The sequence below is a fragment of the Phymastichus coffea genome, unplaced genomic scaffold (assembly GCF_024137745.1).
Source record: "Phymastichus coffea isolate CEN01 unplaced genomic scaffold, Cenicafe_Pcof_1.1 PCOF00125, whole genome shotgun sequence".
Classification (NCBI taxonomy): Eukaryota; Metazoa; Arthropoda; class Insecta; order Hymenoptera; family Eulophidae; genus Phymastichus; species Phymastichus coffea.
In genome coordinates this window covers 309,009-328,019 of record NW_026706936.1, presented here as the reverse complement: position 1 = coordinate 328,019, position 19,011 = coordinate 309,009, and the positions used below count along the sequence as shown (strand labels likewise).

At 34.4% G+C, this 19,011-nt stretch overlaps 3 protein-coding genes and 1 long non-coding RNA gene across 5 annotated transcripts; 3 read left to right on the top strand and 1 right to left on the bottom strand.

Annotated features, from left to right (window-relative positions):
• Positions 1 to 136: 136 nt before the first annotated feature.
• On the top strand, positions 137 to 1,678 carry LOC131671436 (phosphoglycerate mutase 1). Its single transcript, XM_058947833.1, has 3 exons — positions 137 to 372; positions 767 to 1,264; positions 1,337 to 1,678. The coding sequence occupies exons 1-3, from the start codon at positions 273 to 275 to the stop codon at positions 1,501 to 1,503; spliced, it is 765 nt and encodes a 254-aa protein (XP_058803816.1). The 5' UTR covers positions 137 to 272; the 3' UTR covers positions 1,504 to 1,678.
• A 451-nt stretch (positions 1,679 to 2,129) lies between these two features.
• Positions 2,130 to 16,662, top strand: LOC131671400 (SEC23-interacting protein-like). Of its 2 annotated transcripts, none has more exons than XM_058947787.1 (11): positions 2,130 to 2,438; positions 10,831 to 11,217; positions 11,572 to 12,815; positions 12,949 to 13,254; positions 13,322 to 13,527; positions 13,607 to 13,886; positions 14,276 to 14,426; positions 14,489 to 14,928; positions 15,161 to 15,524; positions 15,661 to 15,994; positions 16,071 to 16,662. In XM_058947787.1, exons 1-11 carry the CDS (start codon positions 2,270 to 2,272, stop codon positions 16,309 to 16,311), a joined length of 4,122 nt encoding a protein of 1,373 aa, XP_058803770.1. In that variant the 5' UTR covers positions 2,130 to 2,269; the 3' UTR covers positions 16,312 to 16,662. The 2 variants fall into 2 exon arrangements, with proteins under 2 accessions (XP_058803770.1, XP_058803769.1); XM_058947786.1 differs by having other exon boundaries at positions 14,249 to 14,426.
• LOC131671401 (uncharacterized) lies at positions 3,144 to 9,481 on the bottom strand. Its single transcript, XM_058947788.1, has 13 exons — positions 9,256 to 9,481; positions 9,095 to 9,177; positions 8,111 to 8,205; positions 7,876 to 8,025; positions 7,649 to 7,778; positions 6,238 to 6,483; positions 5,327 to 5,364; positions 5,030 to 5,161; positions 4,629 to 4,966; positions 4,401 to 4,560; positions 4,160 to 4,286; positions 3,504 to 3,677; positions 3,144 to 3,426 (listed from the first exon to the last, which is right to left on the bottom strand). Exons 1-13 carry the CDS (start codon positions 9,456 to 9,458, stop codon positions 3,248 to 3,250), a joined length of 2,055 nt encoding a protein of 684 aa, XP_058803771.1. The 5' UTR covers positions 9,459 to 9,481; the 3' UTR covers positions 3,144 to 3,247.
• Positions 5,650 to 6,974, top strand: LOC131671402 (uncharacterized). The gene is made up of 3 exons (XR_009302536.1): positions 5,650 to 5,842; positions 6,280 to 6,477; positions 6,545 to 6,974. It is a non-coding gene; the product is annotated as an uncharacterized LOC131671402 (long non-coding RNA).
• Positions 16,663 to 19,011: the final 2,349 nt, after the last annotated feature.

The following is a 19,011-nucleotide window of genomic DNA, read 5'->3' as shown; positions in this document are numbered from 1 at the left end:
TGGACGTCATATTGTTCTGAAACTGGCTCGACCAATCAGCGTGAGAGATGCGTTTGTCTGCACTTTTCCTAGACTCTCTTCAAATACTACATGTGCGACATCTTGTCTGTATTTAGGGTAACAGAACTAACAGATGTCTTGCGCGCGGCTTTGCGGCGGCGCGAGGGTAACTGTCGACTGAGGCAATTTTCTAGTACAATTTTACACAACCGCTGGTGAGGTCTGACTGACTGTATCTGTAACGTTACAATTAACCGAAAAGCAAAAAAAACATGTCCAAGTACAAGATTGTGATGGTTCGCCACGGCGAGAGCGAATGGAATGCTTTGAATCTGTTTTGTGGATGGTACGATGCTGGTTTGGCTGAAAAAGGTGATTAACAATTTTCCGAACATTTTCTTCGTCACTGTCAAGGGCAAAAGGTCACATTTTTTGTATCTGGAGACTTGACATTGTTGATAACTTCGATTTCTAATCGTTGACATATATTTTTATTGCTTAGAGTAATGGTTACTTTGTTAATTTAGAGTTATTTATAAAATATGGAAAAACCGTGTAAGTTCGTCAGATAATTGTATTTGTTTTTCTAATGAGTATACTGTACTTGGCCCTGTATATTTAACTTACTGTAAAACAGTCTTATGACTTTTATGGAATCTATTCAAAAGTATATTTCTGTTTGTAATTGTGTAAAAACTGCAAGGCAAAACTTAATGGTTTTTTAGAGTAAAGAGGAATTTAATTGATAATTTTTTTTATTTCACAGGCAAAGCTGAAGCTCTTGCAGCTGGCAAAGCATTGAAAGATGCTGGCTATACATTCGATGTCGCTCACACTTCTATGTTAACTCGAGCTCAGAATACTCTTCAAACAATTTTGAAAGAAATTGGACAAGAAAATATCCCAATTCACAAAACTTGGCGATTAAATGAACGTCACTATGGTGGTTTGACTGGAATGAATAAGACTGAAACTGCTCAGAAGTATGGAGAGGAACAAGTACAGATCTGGAGACGATCCTTTGATACTCCACCACCACCAATGGAACCTGATCACAAGTATTATAATGCTATTGTCAAAGATCCAAGGTATGCTAATGAGCCTAAACCTGAGGAGTTCCCTAAATTTGAGTCTCTGAAACTTACCATTGAGAGGACTCTGCCATACTGGAATGGGACTATTATTCCACAATTGAAAGAGGGAAAAAAAATTATCATTGCTGCACATGGAAACAGCTTGAGAGGAATTGTCAAGCACTTAGACAGTAAGTATTCATGACTTATGGGCAGAAGTTCAATCATGAAATCTAAATCTTTATCTACATATTTTTTTAAAGATATGAGCAATGATCAAATCATGGGGCTCAACCTACCCACTGGTATTCCATTTGTCTATGAATTGGATGAAAATTTTAAACCAGTAGTTTCCATGAAATTTCTTGGAGACGAAGCAACTGTAAAGGCAGCAATGGAAGCTGTGGCTGCTCAAGGCAAAGCCAAGTGAACAGACTTAATAAGAAGGTGTATAATATGCCTAAAAATGTCCTGTTCTGTATTTAAAAATACATATTAAATAATTTCTAGTGTTACCATTAATTGGTTAAGAATTAAAGGAATAAAGAAAGTAATGTCTCTCAAGGAGAATTATTTATTTAAAACCGAAATTAAACTTTAAAAATCTCAGAATAAATATGTTGCGGTACTTCATCCTGATAAAATTATTGTTATTTTTATTTTTAATTTCAATAAAATGTTACAGTAAAATAAACAATCTTAATTTCTAGCAAATTTATTATTATTGCAGCAGAATTTTAATATTAAAATGTAACTTTCTAATATTAAAACTAAGATTGTCTATTTTCATTTCATTGTTTCATCTCAAATCAATAGTTCCAATGATTTTTGCACCGTGCAAAATAAACAGTCAAGAGTGAGTGAGAAGTATCATTATATATTTCTCACTTTACCTCAAAACATATTAAAAAGAGCCGTGTTGCAAAATTAATTAAAATGAATCGCGTTGACTTGTCTAAATGATGACAGTCTTGATACGTCATAACCGAAAGTTGACCACATACATGATATTTCATAATCAGTAGCATTCGTCGCCACTCTTTAGAAGTATTGCTGTTCATCATCCGTTCATGCCGTTGCAGCTGTCCACACGTGCTTACGTGGAGATCGTTGTCATTTTTATATTTGTCGAAACGCGAGTGATGAACCACAAGAGCATTGCATAGAATAAACAACAAGCATTAAAGCATATAACAATGCAGCAACAAACGCCTTCTTCGAGTAGTGGTATCCCAGCGCCGCCGAAACCAAGGCAGGTGAAGTTGACGAATCCGTTGCTTTCGGCCGCGGCTACCACTGACTTTCCTTTCCCAGGAATTATTCCTATGCCGGTCACACCTGCTAGTCCAGCTATACTTCGGAAGGGTAAATACTTTTTTGATTCCAGGTAGAGTTTAATATGGAACAAGGTTTTTGAATTTAGGTCACATGCTCTGTTGTATAACCTCGAAAAATATGGAGTGAATGTGTAAGTGTGTGTTTTGTTTACGTGGACGTGGATGGTAAGCAATTTTGACACTTGGCATAATGATTGCTCGCGCCTTTTTTTATTACATTTTTTTTCCGTCGCCTTGCCAATCATCGTCTGCCACACTTATTGTAAGATATTTTTTTCGTTCTTTTTTCATTTCATCGGGAATGAATGTCATTGCGATTTATAAAAGATGAAAATTCTTGATGGAAGATGACATTTCTTGAGATCAATTTTTTTTTCTTTTTAGAAATGATTCCCCTAGAATCGGTAAATACTTGCTAATTGCTATGAGAGTGTTGTAATTCGAACATATTTATTATAAAGTTGCTGATGAGCATATTGCCTAGTAAATTATGCAAGATTTTCAATAATTATACCATAATATCTACAAAAATTAAACTGTTTTAAATTTAGAACACTGAGAAATTCACTAGTGAGCAATAAATGAATTTACAATTAATATCAGAGATAAAATTTTGAAAGTATGATATGTCAAATAGTCAATTATGACTTATCAAGGTTAAATATTAAAATATTTATTGAAAAATATTTGATATAATATACTTAATAAGTAAAATAAAATAGTAATTGTACATTTTATTTATCCAATAGCTTACCATAATCTATAACTAATAGATATTTTTGATAATGAACACTTTATATTTAGATGGTTTGGTCATGAGAATGTCAAATTAATCTTTCATTCTGTCCGAGAGGGTGCTGATCTTGAACCGTAACGTTGAGAATATGGCAAATTGTGGCTTTTTCTTTGATTTACACAATATAAAATGGATAAGACAATTAGAGTAATCAAAAGTATAATAAACAACGTGCCTATGACTATTGCAGCTACTTCACCCTCCATGAGATTATACCATACTAAACAGTGAATAAAAATGTTGATTTCTGGTAGAAGTGGGTAAAAGGAAAATTGTTGAAAATATTTTAGTTATTACCTCCAACGTCGATGCGCTTTGAATAAACATTTCCAGAGACATCTGTAGCAGTTACGACGAGAACGCGATTACAGCAATTACTCGAATAATACAAGTAAACGGGACTAGTTGTACCGCTGATATACTGAGAACGCGAGTAAATGCCTTTTGGAGTTGATGCTACACTTTTTAAACCTGAAAATTTTTCAAATTGATAAATATTATACTTTACCATCTGTTTGTACTAAAGCTCTGAGTATATATTAGCTGATTTATACTTGGACACTATGACTTTTTCTTATATAGATTGTTTGTTTTTTTAATATTTTAATTTTAGTGTTCTAACATTTTATCTATCACATGAAAAGTTAAACTGTGAATAAACCAACATTGAATAGGTCGACACAGACTTTCAAAATCAGATGTTTATTTTGAAGACAATTGTCTCCACAATAAGAGAAAACAATCGCACAGCTTTCAAACAAATTAGAATTTTATAACTTTTGAACGATTAGTCCAAAATTGTAAACAATTATTTATTTAAAATATTATATAATACAACCGCCAAATCTGTAGCGAATGTACTCAATTATCTAATGCCATTCAAATAATATTTATTCTCATATGTATTTGGTGTAAACTGGTGCGCCATCTAAAAATTAATAAAGTTACATTACCTGAACCTGAATCTTGAACTGTAATATCGACACTCCAATAGCTCTTCAAACACTTGTCTGCGCTAGTTCTTCCGGCACAATTGTTATTGAAATAGAAATAAATGTCCGGCCTGGCGTCATCGTAAACCTGAGAGCAAAAAAAATATCATTACATCACCGAAGCGATTTTTATTAGAAAATTCGCTTGCAAAAATAAAATCACAAGATTACTTTTATCTATCGATGTATTTTGTATACTAACCCTACTACCAAGTGCTCTGACGTAGATATTAGCAGTTTTTTCCACACTTTCGGTACCCTGAACTCTCAGGGTGATGGTATCGACGATCGGAGCACTAATTACCGGTGGCATTTGAACATCTACTGCAACTGTAACTGTTTGTCCCGGCGCTATCTCAACACTGTTAAAATTTTTCTTTTACTATTTTGAGAACAAGCGCTTTCAGACATTATACATATATACACTTACAAGCCAAAAACTGGTCGGATTCCAAGTATCCTAAAAGTAGTACTTCGTGCTTCGATGTAATGTGGCAGGGTTATTACGTGGTTGTTGGTGATGTCGAAGGTAACACGATGAATCGTATTTGGATTGGCTATAAGACTCGTTGATGGACTTAGTTCGACAATCAGATATTTTTTTATAGGTAACTCGTCGTTTAGGTATCTGGTGAAATCGTCTAATTCGATTGCTTCACGATCGATCATTCGATCTTCTATTTGATCTGTGTTTAATCGTATGCTTATGTTTCTTGGATCTAATACACTCATGTCGTTTTTAGGGAATCTGAATGGACGTTGACGTTCCTAAGTATTTTGACAATCAAATTTTTATTGTTCTCAAATTCGAAAATTATACAGACTATTTACTTGATTTTCCGGCATTTGATTATAAATCATTCTGGCTGAAATGTCATCGGCTCGAGTCGATCGCGCGCTCCTTTCTTCTAATTTATCCTCAACCTGAATCTGGCGTGAAGATATTCCAATTTTCTTGGACAGCTAAAAATTTGGTTAATTTAGAAACTAGCAACGTGAGAGTAAAAAAACTACTTTAACCGCGTTGTATTCTTGATGAAATGTCCCAAAACTTATTCGAGAAAATCAAGGTTTTGGAAAACATTTAGTTACACAGTGAAAGTTTTCAATTTCAATTTAATATATCACCTGTGAATCGTCATGCTCCAAAGCAGATAATTGACCACCTGTTGATAGACGATAAAAATTAATCGGAAGCTTTCGCTGCACTCGCACGCACACGCGCACGTAATGATTATCACAAAAAACAAAATTGTAAAAAACAATGTCACAATAAATATGATATGAGTCAACGTCTAAACAGCCGAAAATGTATGAGTTTTGCTTATCAAAGAAAAAATATAGGCACTCCATCAGATACGTGCTTCTCTATGAAGTCATCAGTTCTTTATTCGATCAAAGAATTGCACCAAGAAAACAGTGCTTATCATCAATCGGCAAAAATTATTTTCGAATGCGCGTTGGCGTTAACGTCACTAGACAGTGCGCTAAAAACTCAGAAGCTCGGTTAAAGGGCAAAACGCTTGCACAACTCGCGCTCTCTGGACGCAGGCCAGAGCCACTCAGTCTTTGGATACATGGCAGTCGCTGCTCGCTCTTTGTGAGGCACGGTTTAATAGTTCAAGTAGCAAGCATTTCGTTTGAGTGAGTGCCTACATACAGATAAGCACGTGCTTGATAAATCCTGTACTGCACAACATTTTATTGTGACTATAATACTCTTCATTCTTTATTTATTTCTTTTATTTAATTCGAGCTTTACTTAACATTGCAAACATTCACTCTTATCGATACTTGTTCTGGGGAATTATGCTCATTTCAAGTTTCATAATTTCCAAATGTATTGACTATCGACAGTAAGCGATGCCTGTCTATATTCGTCTTTATAACTATTTCAATGCGCTGTATAGCTTCGACCGACTCTGATCTATTTTGCAAAATGTATTTTCATCCGGCTGTATTTAGTCTTTTCCTTTATTTATTTCCAATGAAACTGCTCGTTTCTTTAAATTTTCGTCATTATTTTATTTTTTACTCACCGTTTGCCGGCAAAACATTCAAATATTTAACCTCGCTACTAGTGAATTCTGGTATAACGGACGACGTCACAACAAAGCGTTTCATATCCATCCCTTCGAGTCCGATTCTCCAGCCACCTGGCGGAGGGTTGAGAACGTTCAATCTAAGCGCCGTCCTATTGTCGCGCATGCGTGACAATGCAACTGTCAGTCGTGGTGCTGCTACTGCTGACTTTTCCGTCGTGCTGACGCCGACTGGTGGTCCGTCTTGCAAAATTTACAAATTTTTAATTTTGGTAAGATTCATACGTACAGCCTTTATTCACAGATCGAGCGACTTTTCACGTTCAACGACTTTATTATACCACTTTGTGCGCTAATGCAACAGTACGGGGATTTGCTTCTCGCCAAGTGATATTTGTTCAATTATAAAGATTAATTCTTTAAAGTATAATTTATTTGAATACATCATTGTCAGTAAAGATATATTCGATTGAATTTGCATATATAGAAACCAGCGAATGTCATCGAATAAACTTCCCCGATGTTTACCACGATATTTTCAAATGTCCTTGACGTTTTTATTTATACGAACAAAGGCATTAAACTATTCTCATCGAACAAACTTGTCTAGTCAGACGCTTGCGCGACTCAGCATACTTTTTCATTTTTTTCTAATACCGTACTCAATGTTTTTTTTTATTTTTCTTTATTTTGCGATTGGGGATAAAAATCAATACATCAATTGTCAAGTTGTTTTTAAGCTACAGTTAATTGTAATATTTCATTTCACCTAATAAAATAATATCGCTCAGCTAATTGTTTTTCTTCTAATTCATAAAATTTACTTTGCCACCTAGCAATTCTCAAAAGTAAAGTGAATTATTTAATAACCTAGGAATAAAACGTTCTTGGAGTGACGTCATGTCCACGTGGTGTAGCATCCTTCATATATACATACAGGGTGTACTTATTAAAAGCTTTCGTATGAATTTATGAGTTGTAACACCGAATGCAACTTTGATTTTTGGAACAATCCCGCTTTAACTAATTACGTTGTCATTTTAAATAGCTCGCTAAAATATTATATTAGGCTATGTGAAACCTTTTAACAGATAATTATTTTCAAAATCATTTAGTAAGGTGCAAATGTTATAAGTAACAGTGGACTAAATAGCCTAATATTGCGTTTAAACGTGTGTCTTATTGACACCGGATTACAAGTGCAGGTCGATAACTATATACTGTGAAACGTCAAATAATCGAGCTTTGCATTATTATATAGATAAACTCTGTGTCATGGTGGTAGCCTTCGTTTTGCTGTCAGAAAATTTTCGTTTTCGGATTTCTCCAATAAACGAATGCCAATAAACGAATAATTTGTACAAATCAAAATTAAAGTAATAGTTTGAAATTTTAAGTTTGAACTTACGAATCGGTATTTTTAGATCTATTTGTGAGATGTTTCCCAAAACAATAGCGCTCACTTCCGCCTGGTTAGGTTCTACATAAAAGTCCACTTCAGTTTTGTTCATGAGATTGCTTTTATCAACGATCCTTTCCTGTGGCATAAAAGTTACACTTTTTTCTCTTTCAAATATCTTACAAGTGTTTGATCTTCACTCTTATCACTCGAGCATACAAAAAGCCAGCACTTACGTTAACAAAGTTTAGCGTTGGAGAAGTATTATCAATGGAGTATTCGAGAACCTCGAGATTAGGCTTTAAACTTTTTATGAATTTCTTTTCTATGTAAGTGAAATTGTCTCCGATTTTTTGCGGAATCTCACATGCGATGACGATGGAAAACTGAAATATTTTGAAATTCGATTGCTATTACCAGAATTCATAGAATTATGTTACGATCAGCATTTATCATTATCGCATTAATTACCGTGCATTGATTCCGAGAATGGCTCGGCATCATTGACTTTTCGTGCATTATTTGAGACGTGATGTCTTTATCTACAATTGCTGTTGACCCCATCTCTATAAATAATAAATATTCGATTGGCGCGCGCGTTCGATGTTTTACATCGCTCAATAAATTCTTTTTAATTCTATCGTAGATACAATGATATAATTTGTTTGCTCGCGTTTAGCAATAACTAACTCAGTAATACATTTTTTTTTTATCTTGGACTTTCTCAAAGTTGATTTCTGGTCAACAAACTCTGAATATTATTAATTTAATTAGTTTTTAAGAGCCTTAAACATATAATTCTTTCTAGTATTAAAATAAATTTTCAGTTGTTTCTTCTGCAGGAAGTCGTGCTTAACAATATTTTATTTTTTGTTTAATTAAAAGAAAAATATTATTACATAAAGTAAAAGGCACTAAAAAATTCGCGTCTAATCGAATTGTTGTAAAATCGATATCTGCATGAATCTAACCTTGCTACAATTCGAAATCGAAATGTCATTTTATTTACGTATTTGCACTATGCCAGACTTTGCGCGTCCTTAATCAAGCACGCGGACAATCGTACATGGTTTTATTATGCCCAGTAATATGCTGTGAATCAATTATTAGCTATGTTACTGTGCACAATAGCTTGTGTGTATAATAAAACCGTGCACAATTTTCCGCTTGCCCTCAGTCATTTCGCGAATTTGCGTATGACTAATCATTTAACTTCCTCTTTTAGAAATACTTATAAATGTTAATGAATCCCCGAAAAAGCAAAAGTCAATATTTACTTTTAGCATATATTTTGCTGAACTGGAAATGATAAATATCGCGAAAACTAAAACTGTTCCAAACCACAAGAGTACGAATTTGTTTATTGTTGTTAAACGATACATATCAATTGAAATTAGTTCATTCCTCAATGTGAAATCAATCATCAGGAGTATAAAAATTAATAATAGAAATTACCTGCTTCCTGTTTGCTTCTTAATTTCCAAGTCAAGTGTAAAATATGCGAAGCATCGTCGGACGTTTTACTCTCAATGCAATATCTGCACATAAAAATTGCATTTTTCACATTTTTCATTTTTCATGATAAAACACGACAAACCCGGATAATTAAAACCCACCTCAGGCACTCAATATCTCCAACACTAAACTCTTCAATATTCTCGCGAAACCTTTGTTGCACAGCTTCCTCATTATTCCCTAAAAATCTCCACAGTTTTGTGGGCTCGACTATAACATCATCACTCAAGCTTTTAACACAATTGGCATTCACAAATAAAATAACAATTCCGAAAACCATAGGAAAAAACCTCATTGTCGCCATCGTGATAATAGTGCTCTTATCCTCGGCTCAAAAAAAAATCTCGACTGTCGGCAATCACCACTCAAGTCGTTTACTTATAAGCTTGTCGCGAGCCTCCAACAAAAAAAAGGAAGAGACGTCATTTACACTGCGAGCCGCGTAAGAGTAAACTTGGGCGCAGAGACGCTCTAAGGCAGGTGCCACATTGCACAATGAAGGATTTTTTTTTGACTCTCGAGGTCCCATTTAAAAGCACGTACTTTGTGGGCTAACATCGATATGATTGTGTCTTGTTATGATTGTACACTTGCTTTCTTTCGGATGTATATTTTTTTATAAGATATTCTGGCTATTGTTCTATTATATCTATAATCAAACATTTACAGTTTTGAAAAATAGAAGATGTAAAAGCTCATATTAAAATTTATTATTTGATATCCATATTTTAAAGGTATACTTTCATTTACAAAAACTTTTAATATTATATTAGTATTTACAAAATTAATTTTCTTCAGTTAAATTAAAATTTGTAACAAGAATTTTACTTGAAAGATTAAGAATTCATGTGGAATTCATTTCTGATATTCATATTTGCAAAGCAAGTTTTTATATATAAAAACTATAATAGTTTTATTAATCAAATATTTACAATACATTTAGAGTTGAATGATATTGTTGAACGGAATAAAATTACTATGAAAGAAAATTGATGACGGTTAAAAAATATTTGGAAAGCTATTGAAAAATAGCCGTGTAAGCAATTTTCATTGTCAAGATAGCAATTTTTCTTGAAATACTTGTTAATAGGCATCAATAAGGTTGTAGAAGAATCCACACCTTAAGAAGCTTTTATCAGGGTAAAATTATCTTGTGGATGATTACACGGTATATCCTGTCAAATATTAGTCTTGCGAGGAATTACCAATAAGTTATTACATTTCTGCGGAAAACTCGTCATCCATGCGCGCAAGTTGGAAACACCAGACATAAAGTCAAGGAACTGGTGTATTGAACCTCATTGGAAAACGAAAGTGGAGCATGATTTCCTTTTGCGTAATAAGCCGAAAAAATGTTATTTGTAAAAAGGTGATGGGAAGGTTGATTGCATGCTTTTCGTGACTATACGGAAGTGCTATTAATACATATAGATACTTAATGTACTTCTGCAGCGTTTATTGTGACCATAGTTTTAGAATTAACAATGACAATAATAATATTTATATAATAATAAGAACATAAGACCTTCGCGGTTTCGCATTTTAATTATTTCGAATTTTCTTTATTATTATTATTATTATTATTATTATTATTATTATTATTACTATTTATATTTATATCAATAAACGTATGTAATTAATGTATTTTTTAACCTAATCATATTAAATTGTTTCAGAACTTGATCCACCTGTCGAGCTCGATAATTTTATTAGCCAAGGGCCGCCAAAACCACCAACACCAGTTTTACAAGATCCTTCACCGCCTCAACAGCAACCACATCAACAACAAGAACCTCAAAAGCAAGGTTACTTTTCGTCGATACTTTCTTCATTGCCAAACCTCTCATTGTCTACGATCACCAGTGAAGATTCAAGACTTCAACCACTACAGCAACAACCGCAGCATCATAATTCACGTACGAGTCAATATTTATATCCAACAGGAGCTAATCATCCACCGAGTCAGGGTGATTTTAACGCTGGTCCGCCTACATTATCGCAACAACAGCAGCAACAGCAATCAACACCAAAACCTCCTCCTTCTGGCTTTCCACCTAGCGGAGGTGAATTTTTCAATTTTAAACATCGACTACATTACTTTGAGCTTTGAGATTTTTTGTTTGTCACACTCGTCGTAAGAGTCATACTTCCTGTTCAATATTATCTGCTTTATGGAACGCTTCATGCGTCATATTGTTCCTCTAACTTTTAGTGCGTCAAATGTTTCATATGCAAATTCAGGAATCTTTTTAAGAACGACCCGTTCGTAAATATATAAACCTCAAAACTCACAAATTATAAAATATATTTTTTATTATATCGAACAACGATATTAAAAGAAAAATCAAAGATATCGATATCTTTGCCGTGCATTCACATTCTGATTGCACCTCGTTACTTAAGAAAATCATTCATAGGTGCCGGATCATACCGTTTGGGCAACCAACGTCGTTTGAAGTATGCACCACCGCCAGATCTAACAACCTCGCCTCAGCAACATCACTGTCAGCCACTATCATCACCAATCATATCGTTTCCATCAGCGCCAAACACAGCACCACCGACGTTCTTCAATCCAGCTTCTGGTCAGACTCCACTTTTAGATACTTACAGTCCTTCAGCACCACCACTGAGTGCACAATCGAGCCAAGGCAGTTCTTTGCACAATTCATTCAGAAATAGCCCAGTCGGTACGTCTCACAGTAGTGTACCTAGTTTTCAATCATCGACAGCTCCGCAGTCCATACCTTTGAGATTACCTGAACCGGCGACTCCACAGAATACACCTGCCGATTTTGCATTCTCAGGATTTAGTGCTTACAGACAGCAGCAGGTAGAAGTGTTAAACCCATTTGCTGAACCATCTAAGAGTATAGTAGCGCAAACTGCTACTTTATCTTCGATTAAAGAGGGTATTACAAGCTCGGAGGATAAAACATTCACACCAATTTCCGCGGCAAAAGTTACTGAAAAACTCGAAAATTTCATTGCTGAGCAGAATGATGATACTTTATCAGTCAAGTCGGAATTATCGGCAGAAGTAGCTACGATTACAGCTGGTATTGTCGCACAGGAGAAACAGAAACAAATTATAGAGGAGTTGACGGAGATTGATTTGAATGCGACTAGTAGTTCAGAAGTATTGCTTAGCGAGAATGAGACGCAACAGTCGTTGATTGTAGAACAAGAGCAGAGCTTGGAATCACTAGCTGTACCTTCGGCGATTGGACTTTTCGAGGCAGATACTAGTGTACCAAATTTTTCATTTCAACAGTCGCAGCAACAACAACAATCACTTACTAATCCTTTTTCGGAGCAGCAACAGCAAGCTAATACCGATCTTTCCTCGTTCCAAAAACGACAGCAGCAGCAGTCTGCTACGGATCCTTTCTCATTTCAGCAACAGCAACAGCAGCAGCAGCAGCCACCGCCACCGCCGCCGCCGCTGCCGCAACAACAACAGCCGCAGCAATCGCAATCAGTTTCCGATCCCTTTGCGCTCGTTCAGACATCGTCTACGTCAAGATTTACTAATAATATACCGAATTTATCGGGACCGCCAAACATCGATTCGAGTAGTTCGCAAATCGAACAACAAAAAAACGATGGCGATCTAGTAGACTTGATGCCACAATATATATGGGGTTCTAATGAGACTTTGGTTGGTTATTTTCTTATTCGTTTATATGGCATGTTAGAATTGAAAAAGAATTTTTATAAAACTTTGAAGAATAATTTTATCATATTCATAGAAAAAATGAGCATCATTAATAGTAATTCAATCATTTTTTCAGAATTATCCGTCGGTATTAAATCCAATTTACGGTGCGTCGCAACAGCAAGCACCAGCTTTCTTCAATTCCTCGCAATTTGAAAATACTTCGCATTCATTCTCACCAACATCCGCGAACACATATGCACCATCACCTACGAGAATCAATAGCAGTTCAAGTGTGCAACTGTCGTCAATTTCATCAAATAACTTTCATGCAGTACCAGAGCCTACGGGATCAGCAACGCTCAGCCCTGTACAGATGTCCGTTAGTCCTCTGACGAGTCGCTCGCCACAAGACACTGTTCCTCCAAGTTTACAAAATTTAGTAAGTTTATATATACTTCTGTTCAATTTTGTTTAGTGAACTATTAAAGAGTGTGAGATTATTTTAGGCATCAGGTCTTCCAGAAAGACAAATGCAGTACCGGCCGGTATATCATCACTGGTTTTACCGCCGTGAGGTAGAAGCCAAAACACTATGGATTCCATTTTCTATGCACGACAGTTTGAACCTCGAAGATATTCACAACTCCAACGAAATTAGTCCGGAAACTAAAGTTGCAACCGATGGAGGCAGATACGATGTCGAAATTTTGAGGTATATCAATAAAACAAACTTAGTCTTGACATTGCATACAGTCCATAATCTTGTTTAACTATTCTATCAATTACCACAGACGCCAGCGTTCTCCAGTATACTGGACAGGCCCTGTAGCCGAAGTACGTCGTTGTTCGTGGTTCTACAAAGGCTCAACTGAGTCGCGTTATATACCATATGAAGAAAGCGTTGCTGCTAGATTAGAAGAAGAATTTAAGCAAGCTTGTACCACTAATGTTTGGAACAGGCGAGTAGATCTTAACAATGGCGAGTACATTATTTTCCATAGTTCAACAGTCCAGGCGCATTATCTACAAGCAACCACTCCAGAATTAGCTGCGTCGTGGGGAAATAATACGGTAATAATACGGATAAGAATCCAAGTTTTTTTATGCTGGCTTGAAGGCTTTTTGACATCACATGAAGTTGTCATTCATAGTGTGGATAATAAAGTTTCAATGTTTATTTGTAACGTACTTTTTTCATTTATATTTCAAGAAAATATATTTAATATTTTTGTTATGTTGAAATTTATATATTTGAAATAGAAAGCATGTCATGTTACAATTTTGACACATAACAATTAACAGGGCACACGATAATCTCATCATTTTCATTCATTGCAAACATAGCGCTAACTAAATTTTGTTTTTGATTTTTTTTTCACTTGCACTCTCATGATCGAAACGCATGGTTCTTTTGGAATCCTGATGAAACACAGGGTTCAGAAGACAATGCGTATTTGCAGGGAAACACTAGTCGACCTAAGGTCGTTAAACGAGGCCTTGATGAGTTCAACATTGATGATGGCGAGCCTGAAAGAGTAGACCATTTGTTGTTTTTGGTTCATGGAATTGGAAGTGTTTGCGATCTAAAATTTCGCACTGTTGAAGAAGTTGGTAAGTTTGAATTTTCTACAAACTTTTTCAGAATTTAGAATAATTAAAAACAATTTTTTTAGTTGATGAGTTTCGTAGTATATCACTACAGCTGGTACAATCTCACTATAAAAACTCTAGTGAACAAGGCATCGTAAATCGTATTGAGGTTCTACCAATTTCATGGCACGCAACATTGCATTCAGGCATTGACAAGAAACTTCAAGTTATCACTTTAGAGAGCATTCCAAAATTGCGCCACTTTACCAACGATACACTCCTCGACATACTTTTCTACACGAGTCCTATTTACTGTGAAACAATCATGCAAACCGTTGGAAACGAACTAAATCGATTATACTCTTTATTCAGACAACGAAACCCTGAGTTCGAAGGTAGTGTATATTTGGGTGGACACTCGTTGGGAAGTTTGATTATGTTCGATTTGCTGTGCCATCAAAAACCTTCTACTAAGGAGGAAAAGGAAACTAATGATGAAGCAGAGATTACTAAAGATACGACTGTAAGTTTAACAACGTTGTGATTAGTTGTGATTATGGAGTAGTTTTTAAATTATAACTCATTATTATGATTTCTTACGTTAGAAAAAATCTTCGTCTTAATCTTCTTAAAGTATAAGAATTGAATTTGGAGAAGAAAAATATTCTAACAGAAGCACCATATTTTAGTATTACACTTATATTATACTTTGAGCATTATACTGAAATCGATGATGAAAACATTTGTCATTTCAGACGGAAGACGTATCATTCAGCAAAGCTCTAGCAGCCCCAGTACTAAAACGCAAGCTCAGCAAAAAAGTGAGCTATGTAATGGGCACAGCTGGCACTGGACAGCCGTTCATCAACTACCCACAACTAGCGTTCGAGCCACGAGCTTTCTTCGCACTCGGCAGTCCCATTGGTATGTTCGTGACAGTACGTGGTATCGACACTCTTGGCGAAGACTTCCAGTTACCAACATGCCCAGCTTTCTTCAATATATTCCATCCCTTCGATCCTGTTGCCTACAGGGTCGAGTCACTTATTAATTCTGAAGCACATAAGTACAGGCCTATGCTTATTCCTCATCACAAAGGCAGGAAACGAATGCATTTAGGTAATATTATTCTTATACTTAATTAATTCACATACCTAATTAACGTAATATTTAAAGTAAATTAAAATGTTGTAAATTCAGTGTATACTTAAATATAGTATCGAGTAAAAATTTTATTACATTTAATATTTTTCAGAACTGAAAGAAACAATGGCACGAGTTGGTGCTGATTTAAAACAACGACTACTAGAATCTGTGAGAAGTACATGGAATTCTGTGTATCAGTTAGCTATGTTTCATAAACAAGATAACCAGCAGACTTTAGAGCAAGAGATTGAAAAAGTAGTTGAAGAACAGATGAACAAACCTCCAACGGAAGCGATGCAATCGACGACTGCCGACGATGCTGGTACCGATTTGAAAGTTGGCAAACTGAACGGTGGCCGAAGAATCGATTATGTACTCCAAGAGGCTCCTTTTGAGTATATTAATGAGTACTTATTCGCATTAACCAGTCACGTTTGCTATTGGTAAGTAATCAATGTTTTTATTGTGAATATGAATTAAATTAATGAATAGAGGAATTCATTGCATAAATTTGTATAGGGAATCAGAAGATACGATGCTTTTAATTCTTAAAGAAATCTATGGCTCTATGGGTATTCAGACTGATGCACAATTACCGCAGCAAAGTTTATCCATCGAACGTGTTTCGATACCGTCGGTTTCAACTAGTCCCAGCAATGTTACTTCACCTACAGCGCCTTATGGTATGGATCCAACAGTGCCTATATCATTAAAAAATGTTGGTCCACCTCCGATGACAGGTTTCGTTAGAAAATCTTGATCTAACATGAAATCGCATTATCAATGACCTATAAACAACTATTTGTAGTTGACATTAAAATCAAAAGTTTGAGTTATTAGTTATGACGCATGAGTCAGTATCCAAATTATTAAAAACAATGGCAAACATAAAACTAAGTTTAATAAGGACTATAACTCGAATGCTAATGTTAAACATATTTGCTCCACTTACATTATTCATTTTTATATCAAATTGCCAAACTAATCAAAGCAAATAAGTATGAGTATGAAATCGATTGCAGATTTACATTAAATTGTATTTAAAATTGTTAAGTTTGAAATGATAGACCATTTGCTAATGCTCGTTCAGGCCCTAAGAAATACTAAAATCTATTGAAAATCAAAAAGTAATTCCACAAGTTTGTATAAATTGCCGAAGATTGGATAGAGATTTGTTAGAATTTTTAACTGCGAGAAAAAGTATATTTTTCTTCGTGTTAGCACTAGTTTATTTTAAATTTGAAGAGTGTTTAATGTTGATGTATGATGTATATTTAATGGTTTTGTAAATTAATAATTGATTTCATTATATTCCAATTTTTCGTATTACATCTTTAGTTAAACTTACTTTGAATGTGTTTTTTATTTTTATTTCAGTAGATTGATTTTAAAAAATAAATAAATCACTGTGATTATTGTGAATAAAGAATAAGAACAACCACACACACATATATATATACATATATATACATTCATACATACATATATGTGTATGCGTGTTAGTGTGTATGTATGTGTATAAAGACTGCGAGATAAATAGCTGATCAGGATTGTATTTATCAAATGTTGTATATGTCCTTGATTGGCAACTCAATGTCTATAAAACTTTGCTAGACGAATGAAAATTTAATAAAATAGTGTATTCTTCTAAAGAAAGTTTTCATTTAACAAAAACTGACATAATCACCAAATTATTCATTATTCTACATAACTTTGTGAGATGAGGAATGAATTTTCGGTACCACTGTTAATTAAAGATCTACGAGGGGTTTCTTGTAAAATTATCCTGAGACGATTTGTTACTTACAACTCGGTAAAAGTTTTTATCTGTTGTGTTCTTTTTATACTTTTAATAGTTTTATTATGTGTATTTTAGTAAAAACTCATCTCAAAGGGTAAAACTTATAAAAGATTATATGTGAGAGGATAGGAAAGAGAAAAGTGCATGAATTTTTATTATTTTTATGCTTTTGTAATCATATACAATTTAATATAAAAGAGATTCTGCAATGTCGAAAGTTAAGACAAAATAAGGATTTTATTGAACTTTTGACTTATTTATTGTATAACCGCGTAATAAGCAATAGAGCATACGTTTTTACACACAGAGTATTGAATACATAAATATTTATTCATTTTCAACAATCATGAAACTATAATAAAATTTACATATATATATAATGCTTGCTGCTAAACATAGTATGATAATCGTATCCACGAGATTGATAATTCGCTTAATACAAAAAAATAATCATATTTATAGCGTAACTAATTAGCTCACGAAACAGATATGAAAATATTGATTGAAAAAGATTTGTACATTAAAACAGACATAGCGTATGAAAGATATAGATTGTGTAAATAATTAATTAATTAATTTATATACAATAGCACGGTATCTGTCAGGCACAGCCCTAATCGTTGTATCAATATTGTCACATTTTGAAATCTCGTCAATAGCATAGCAGAATGAAAAGTTATATGACTCCATCCTGATTCACGAAAACTGTGTTTCCACTTTGCAACACAGATCCAGTTACATTTGTGCTAGCGAAAAGTATATTGGTTAGCTTTGTTATATCATTGCATTAGACAGTAACGTTACAGCGATCAATCATTTGTCCACGTTGCCATCATCTTCGTACTACGAATTTTTCATGCTTATATAGACTTTAAAGGTTTACACAATTTGAGATATATGCAGATGATATTTGTTCAAATGATGCCTCATTGAGGCTTGTTAAAGGTGAACTCTCGCGAGAACGACGATGAAGGAGAAGCTGAAAAGCCACAAGAAAAAGCTGAAGTGAGAGTACGTGCTAAGGAAAATAGCCGACTTTACGGCACTAGTATGCTTGCCCAGGTGCGCGAATTATTTACAGCAACGAAGCTACACCCCACTCTATAAATTGCTCGTAAATCTTGCTATTTTTATACAATTCCATTTTCGATGAGAGAGAGTACGCGCGCGCATATATTATAGCTTTTCCAGTGCTGTATAACGCGCACCTTTTGTACACATTATTTTTTATGAATGGCTGCTTATCAGCTGGCTCTTTTTGTTGTTGGTCGTTCATTGTAATGTGAACTTTATTGTCGGAAAATTTCCTCTTTGCCCGATGTTACACACTTTTCTTGTTTTTGTGGTCGGCTTATCAATCAATTTATAGCTTGTTAACGTTCCATTTACATTTAATTCTATCAAACTTTGAATGATTAATCATACATGTTTGCTGATTATGTTATCCATGTTCGCTGAATTGATAAGATAAGTGATTATGATAAACGACAAGTTCTAAAAACTAACTTATAGAAATATGAAAATAACACACGAACAGTTTTTTTCAGCGCATTAATTTATTAAAACGAATATATATAGTCATAAAAATAATTTATTTTGAAATACGATTCCGTATATACAATAAAAATACATCTTCCGAAATAAATGAAAGGTAATTAA

What these genes read in the sequence shown, in the direction of transcription:
- LOC131671401 (XM_058947788.1), bottom strand. Translation starts at nt 9,458, where the DNA reads ATGGCGACAATGAGGTTTTTTCCTATGGTTTTCGGAATTGTTATTTTA. An exon ending in ATTCTCGGAATCAATGCACG is followed by an intron (nt 8,026 to 8,110) that starts GTAATTAATGCG and finishes AAAATATTTCAG; the next exon opens with TTTTCCATCGTCATCGCATG. An exon ending in TCAGAGCACTTGGTAGTAGG is followed by an intron (nt 4,287 to 4,400) that starts GTTAGTATACAA and finishes TTTTGCTCTCAG; the next exon opens with GTTTACGATGACGCCAGGCC.
- LOC131671400 (XM_058947786.1), top strand. Translation starts at nt 2,270, where the DNA reads ATGCAGCAACAAACGCCTTCTTCGAGTAGTGGTATCCCAGCGCCGCCG. An exon ending in CAGGAAACGAATGCATTTAG is followed by an intron (nt 15,525 to 15,660) that starts GTAATATTATTC and finishes AATATTTTTCAG; the next exon opens with AACTGAAAGAAACAATGGCA. An exon ending in ACCAGTCACGTTTGCTATTG is followed by an intron (nt 15,995 to 16,070) that starts GTAAGTAATCAA and finishes AAATTTGTATAG; the next exon opens with GGAATCAGAAGATACGATGC.
- LOC131671436 (XM_058947833.1), top strand. Translation starts at nt 273, where the DNA reads ATGTCCAAGTACAAGATTGTGATGGTTCGCCACGGCGAGAGCGAATGG. An exon ending in TGCTGGTTTGGCTGAAAAAG is followed by an intron (nt 373 to 766) that starts GTGATTAACAAT and finishes TTTATTTCACAG; the next exon opens with GCAAAGCTGAAGCTCTTGCA. An exon ending in AATTGTCAAGCACTTAGACA is followed by an intron (nt 1,265 to 1,336) that starts GTAAGTATTCAT and finishes ATTTTTTTAAAG; the next exon opens with ATATGAGCAATGATCAAATC.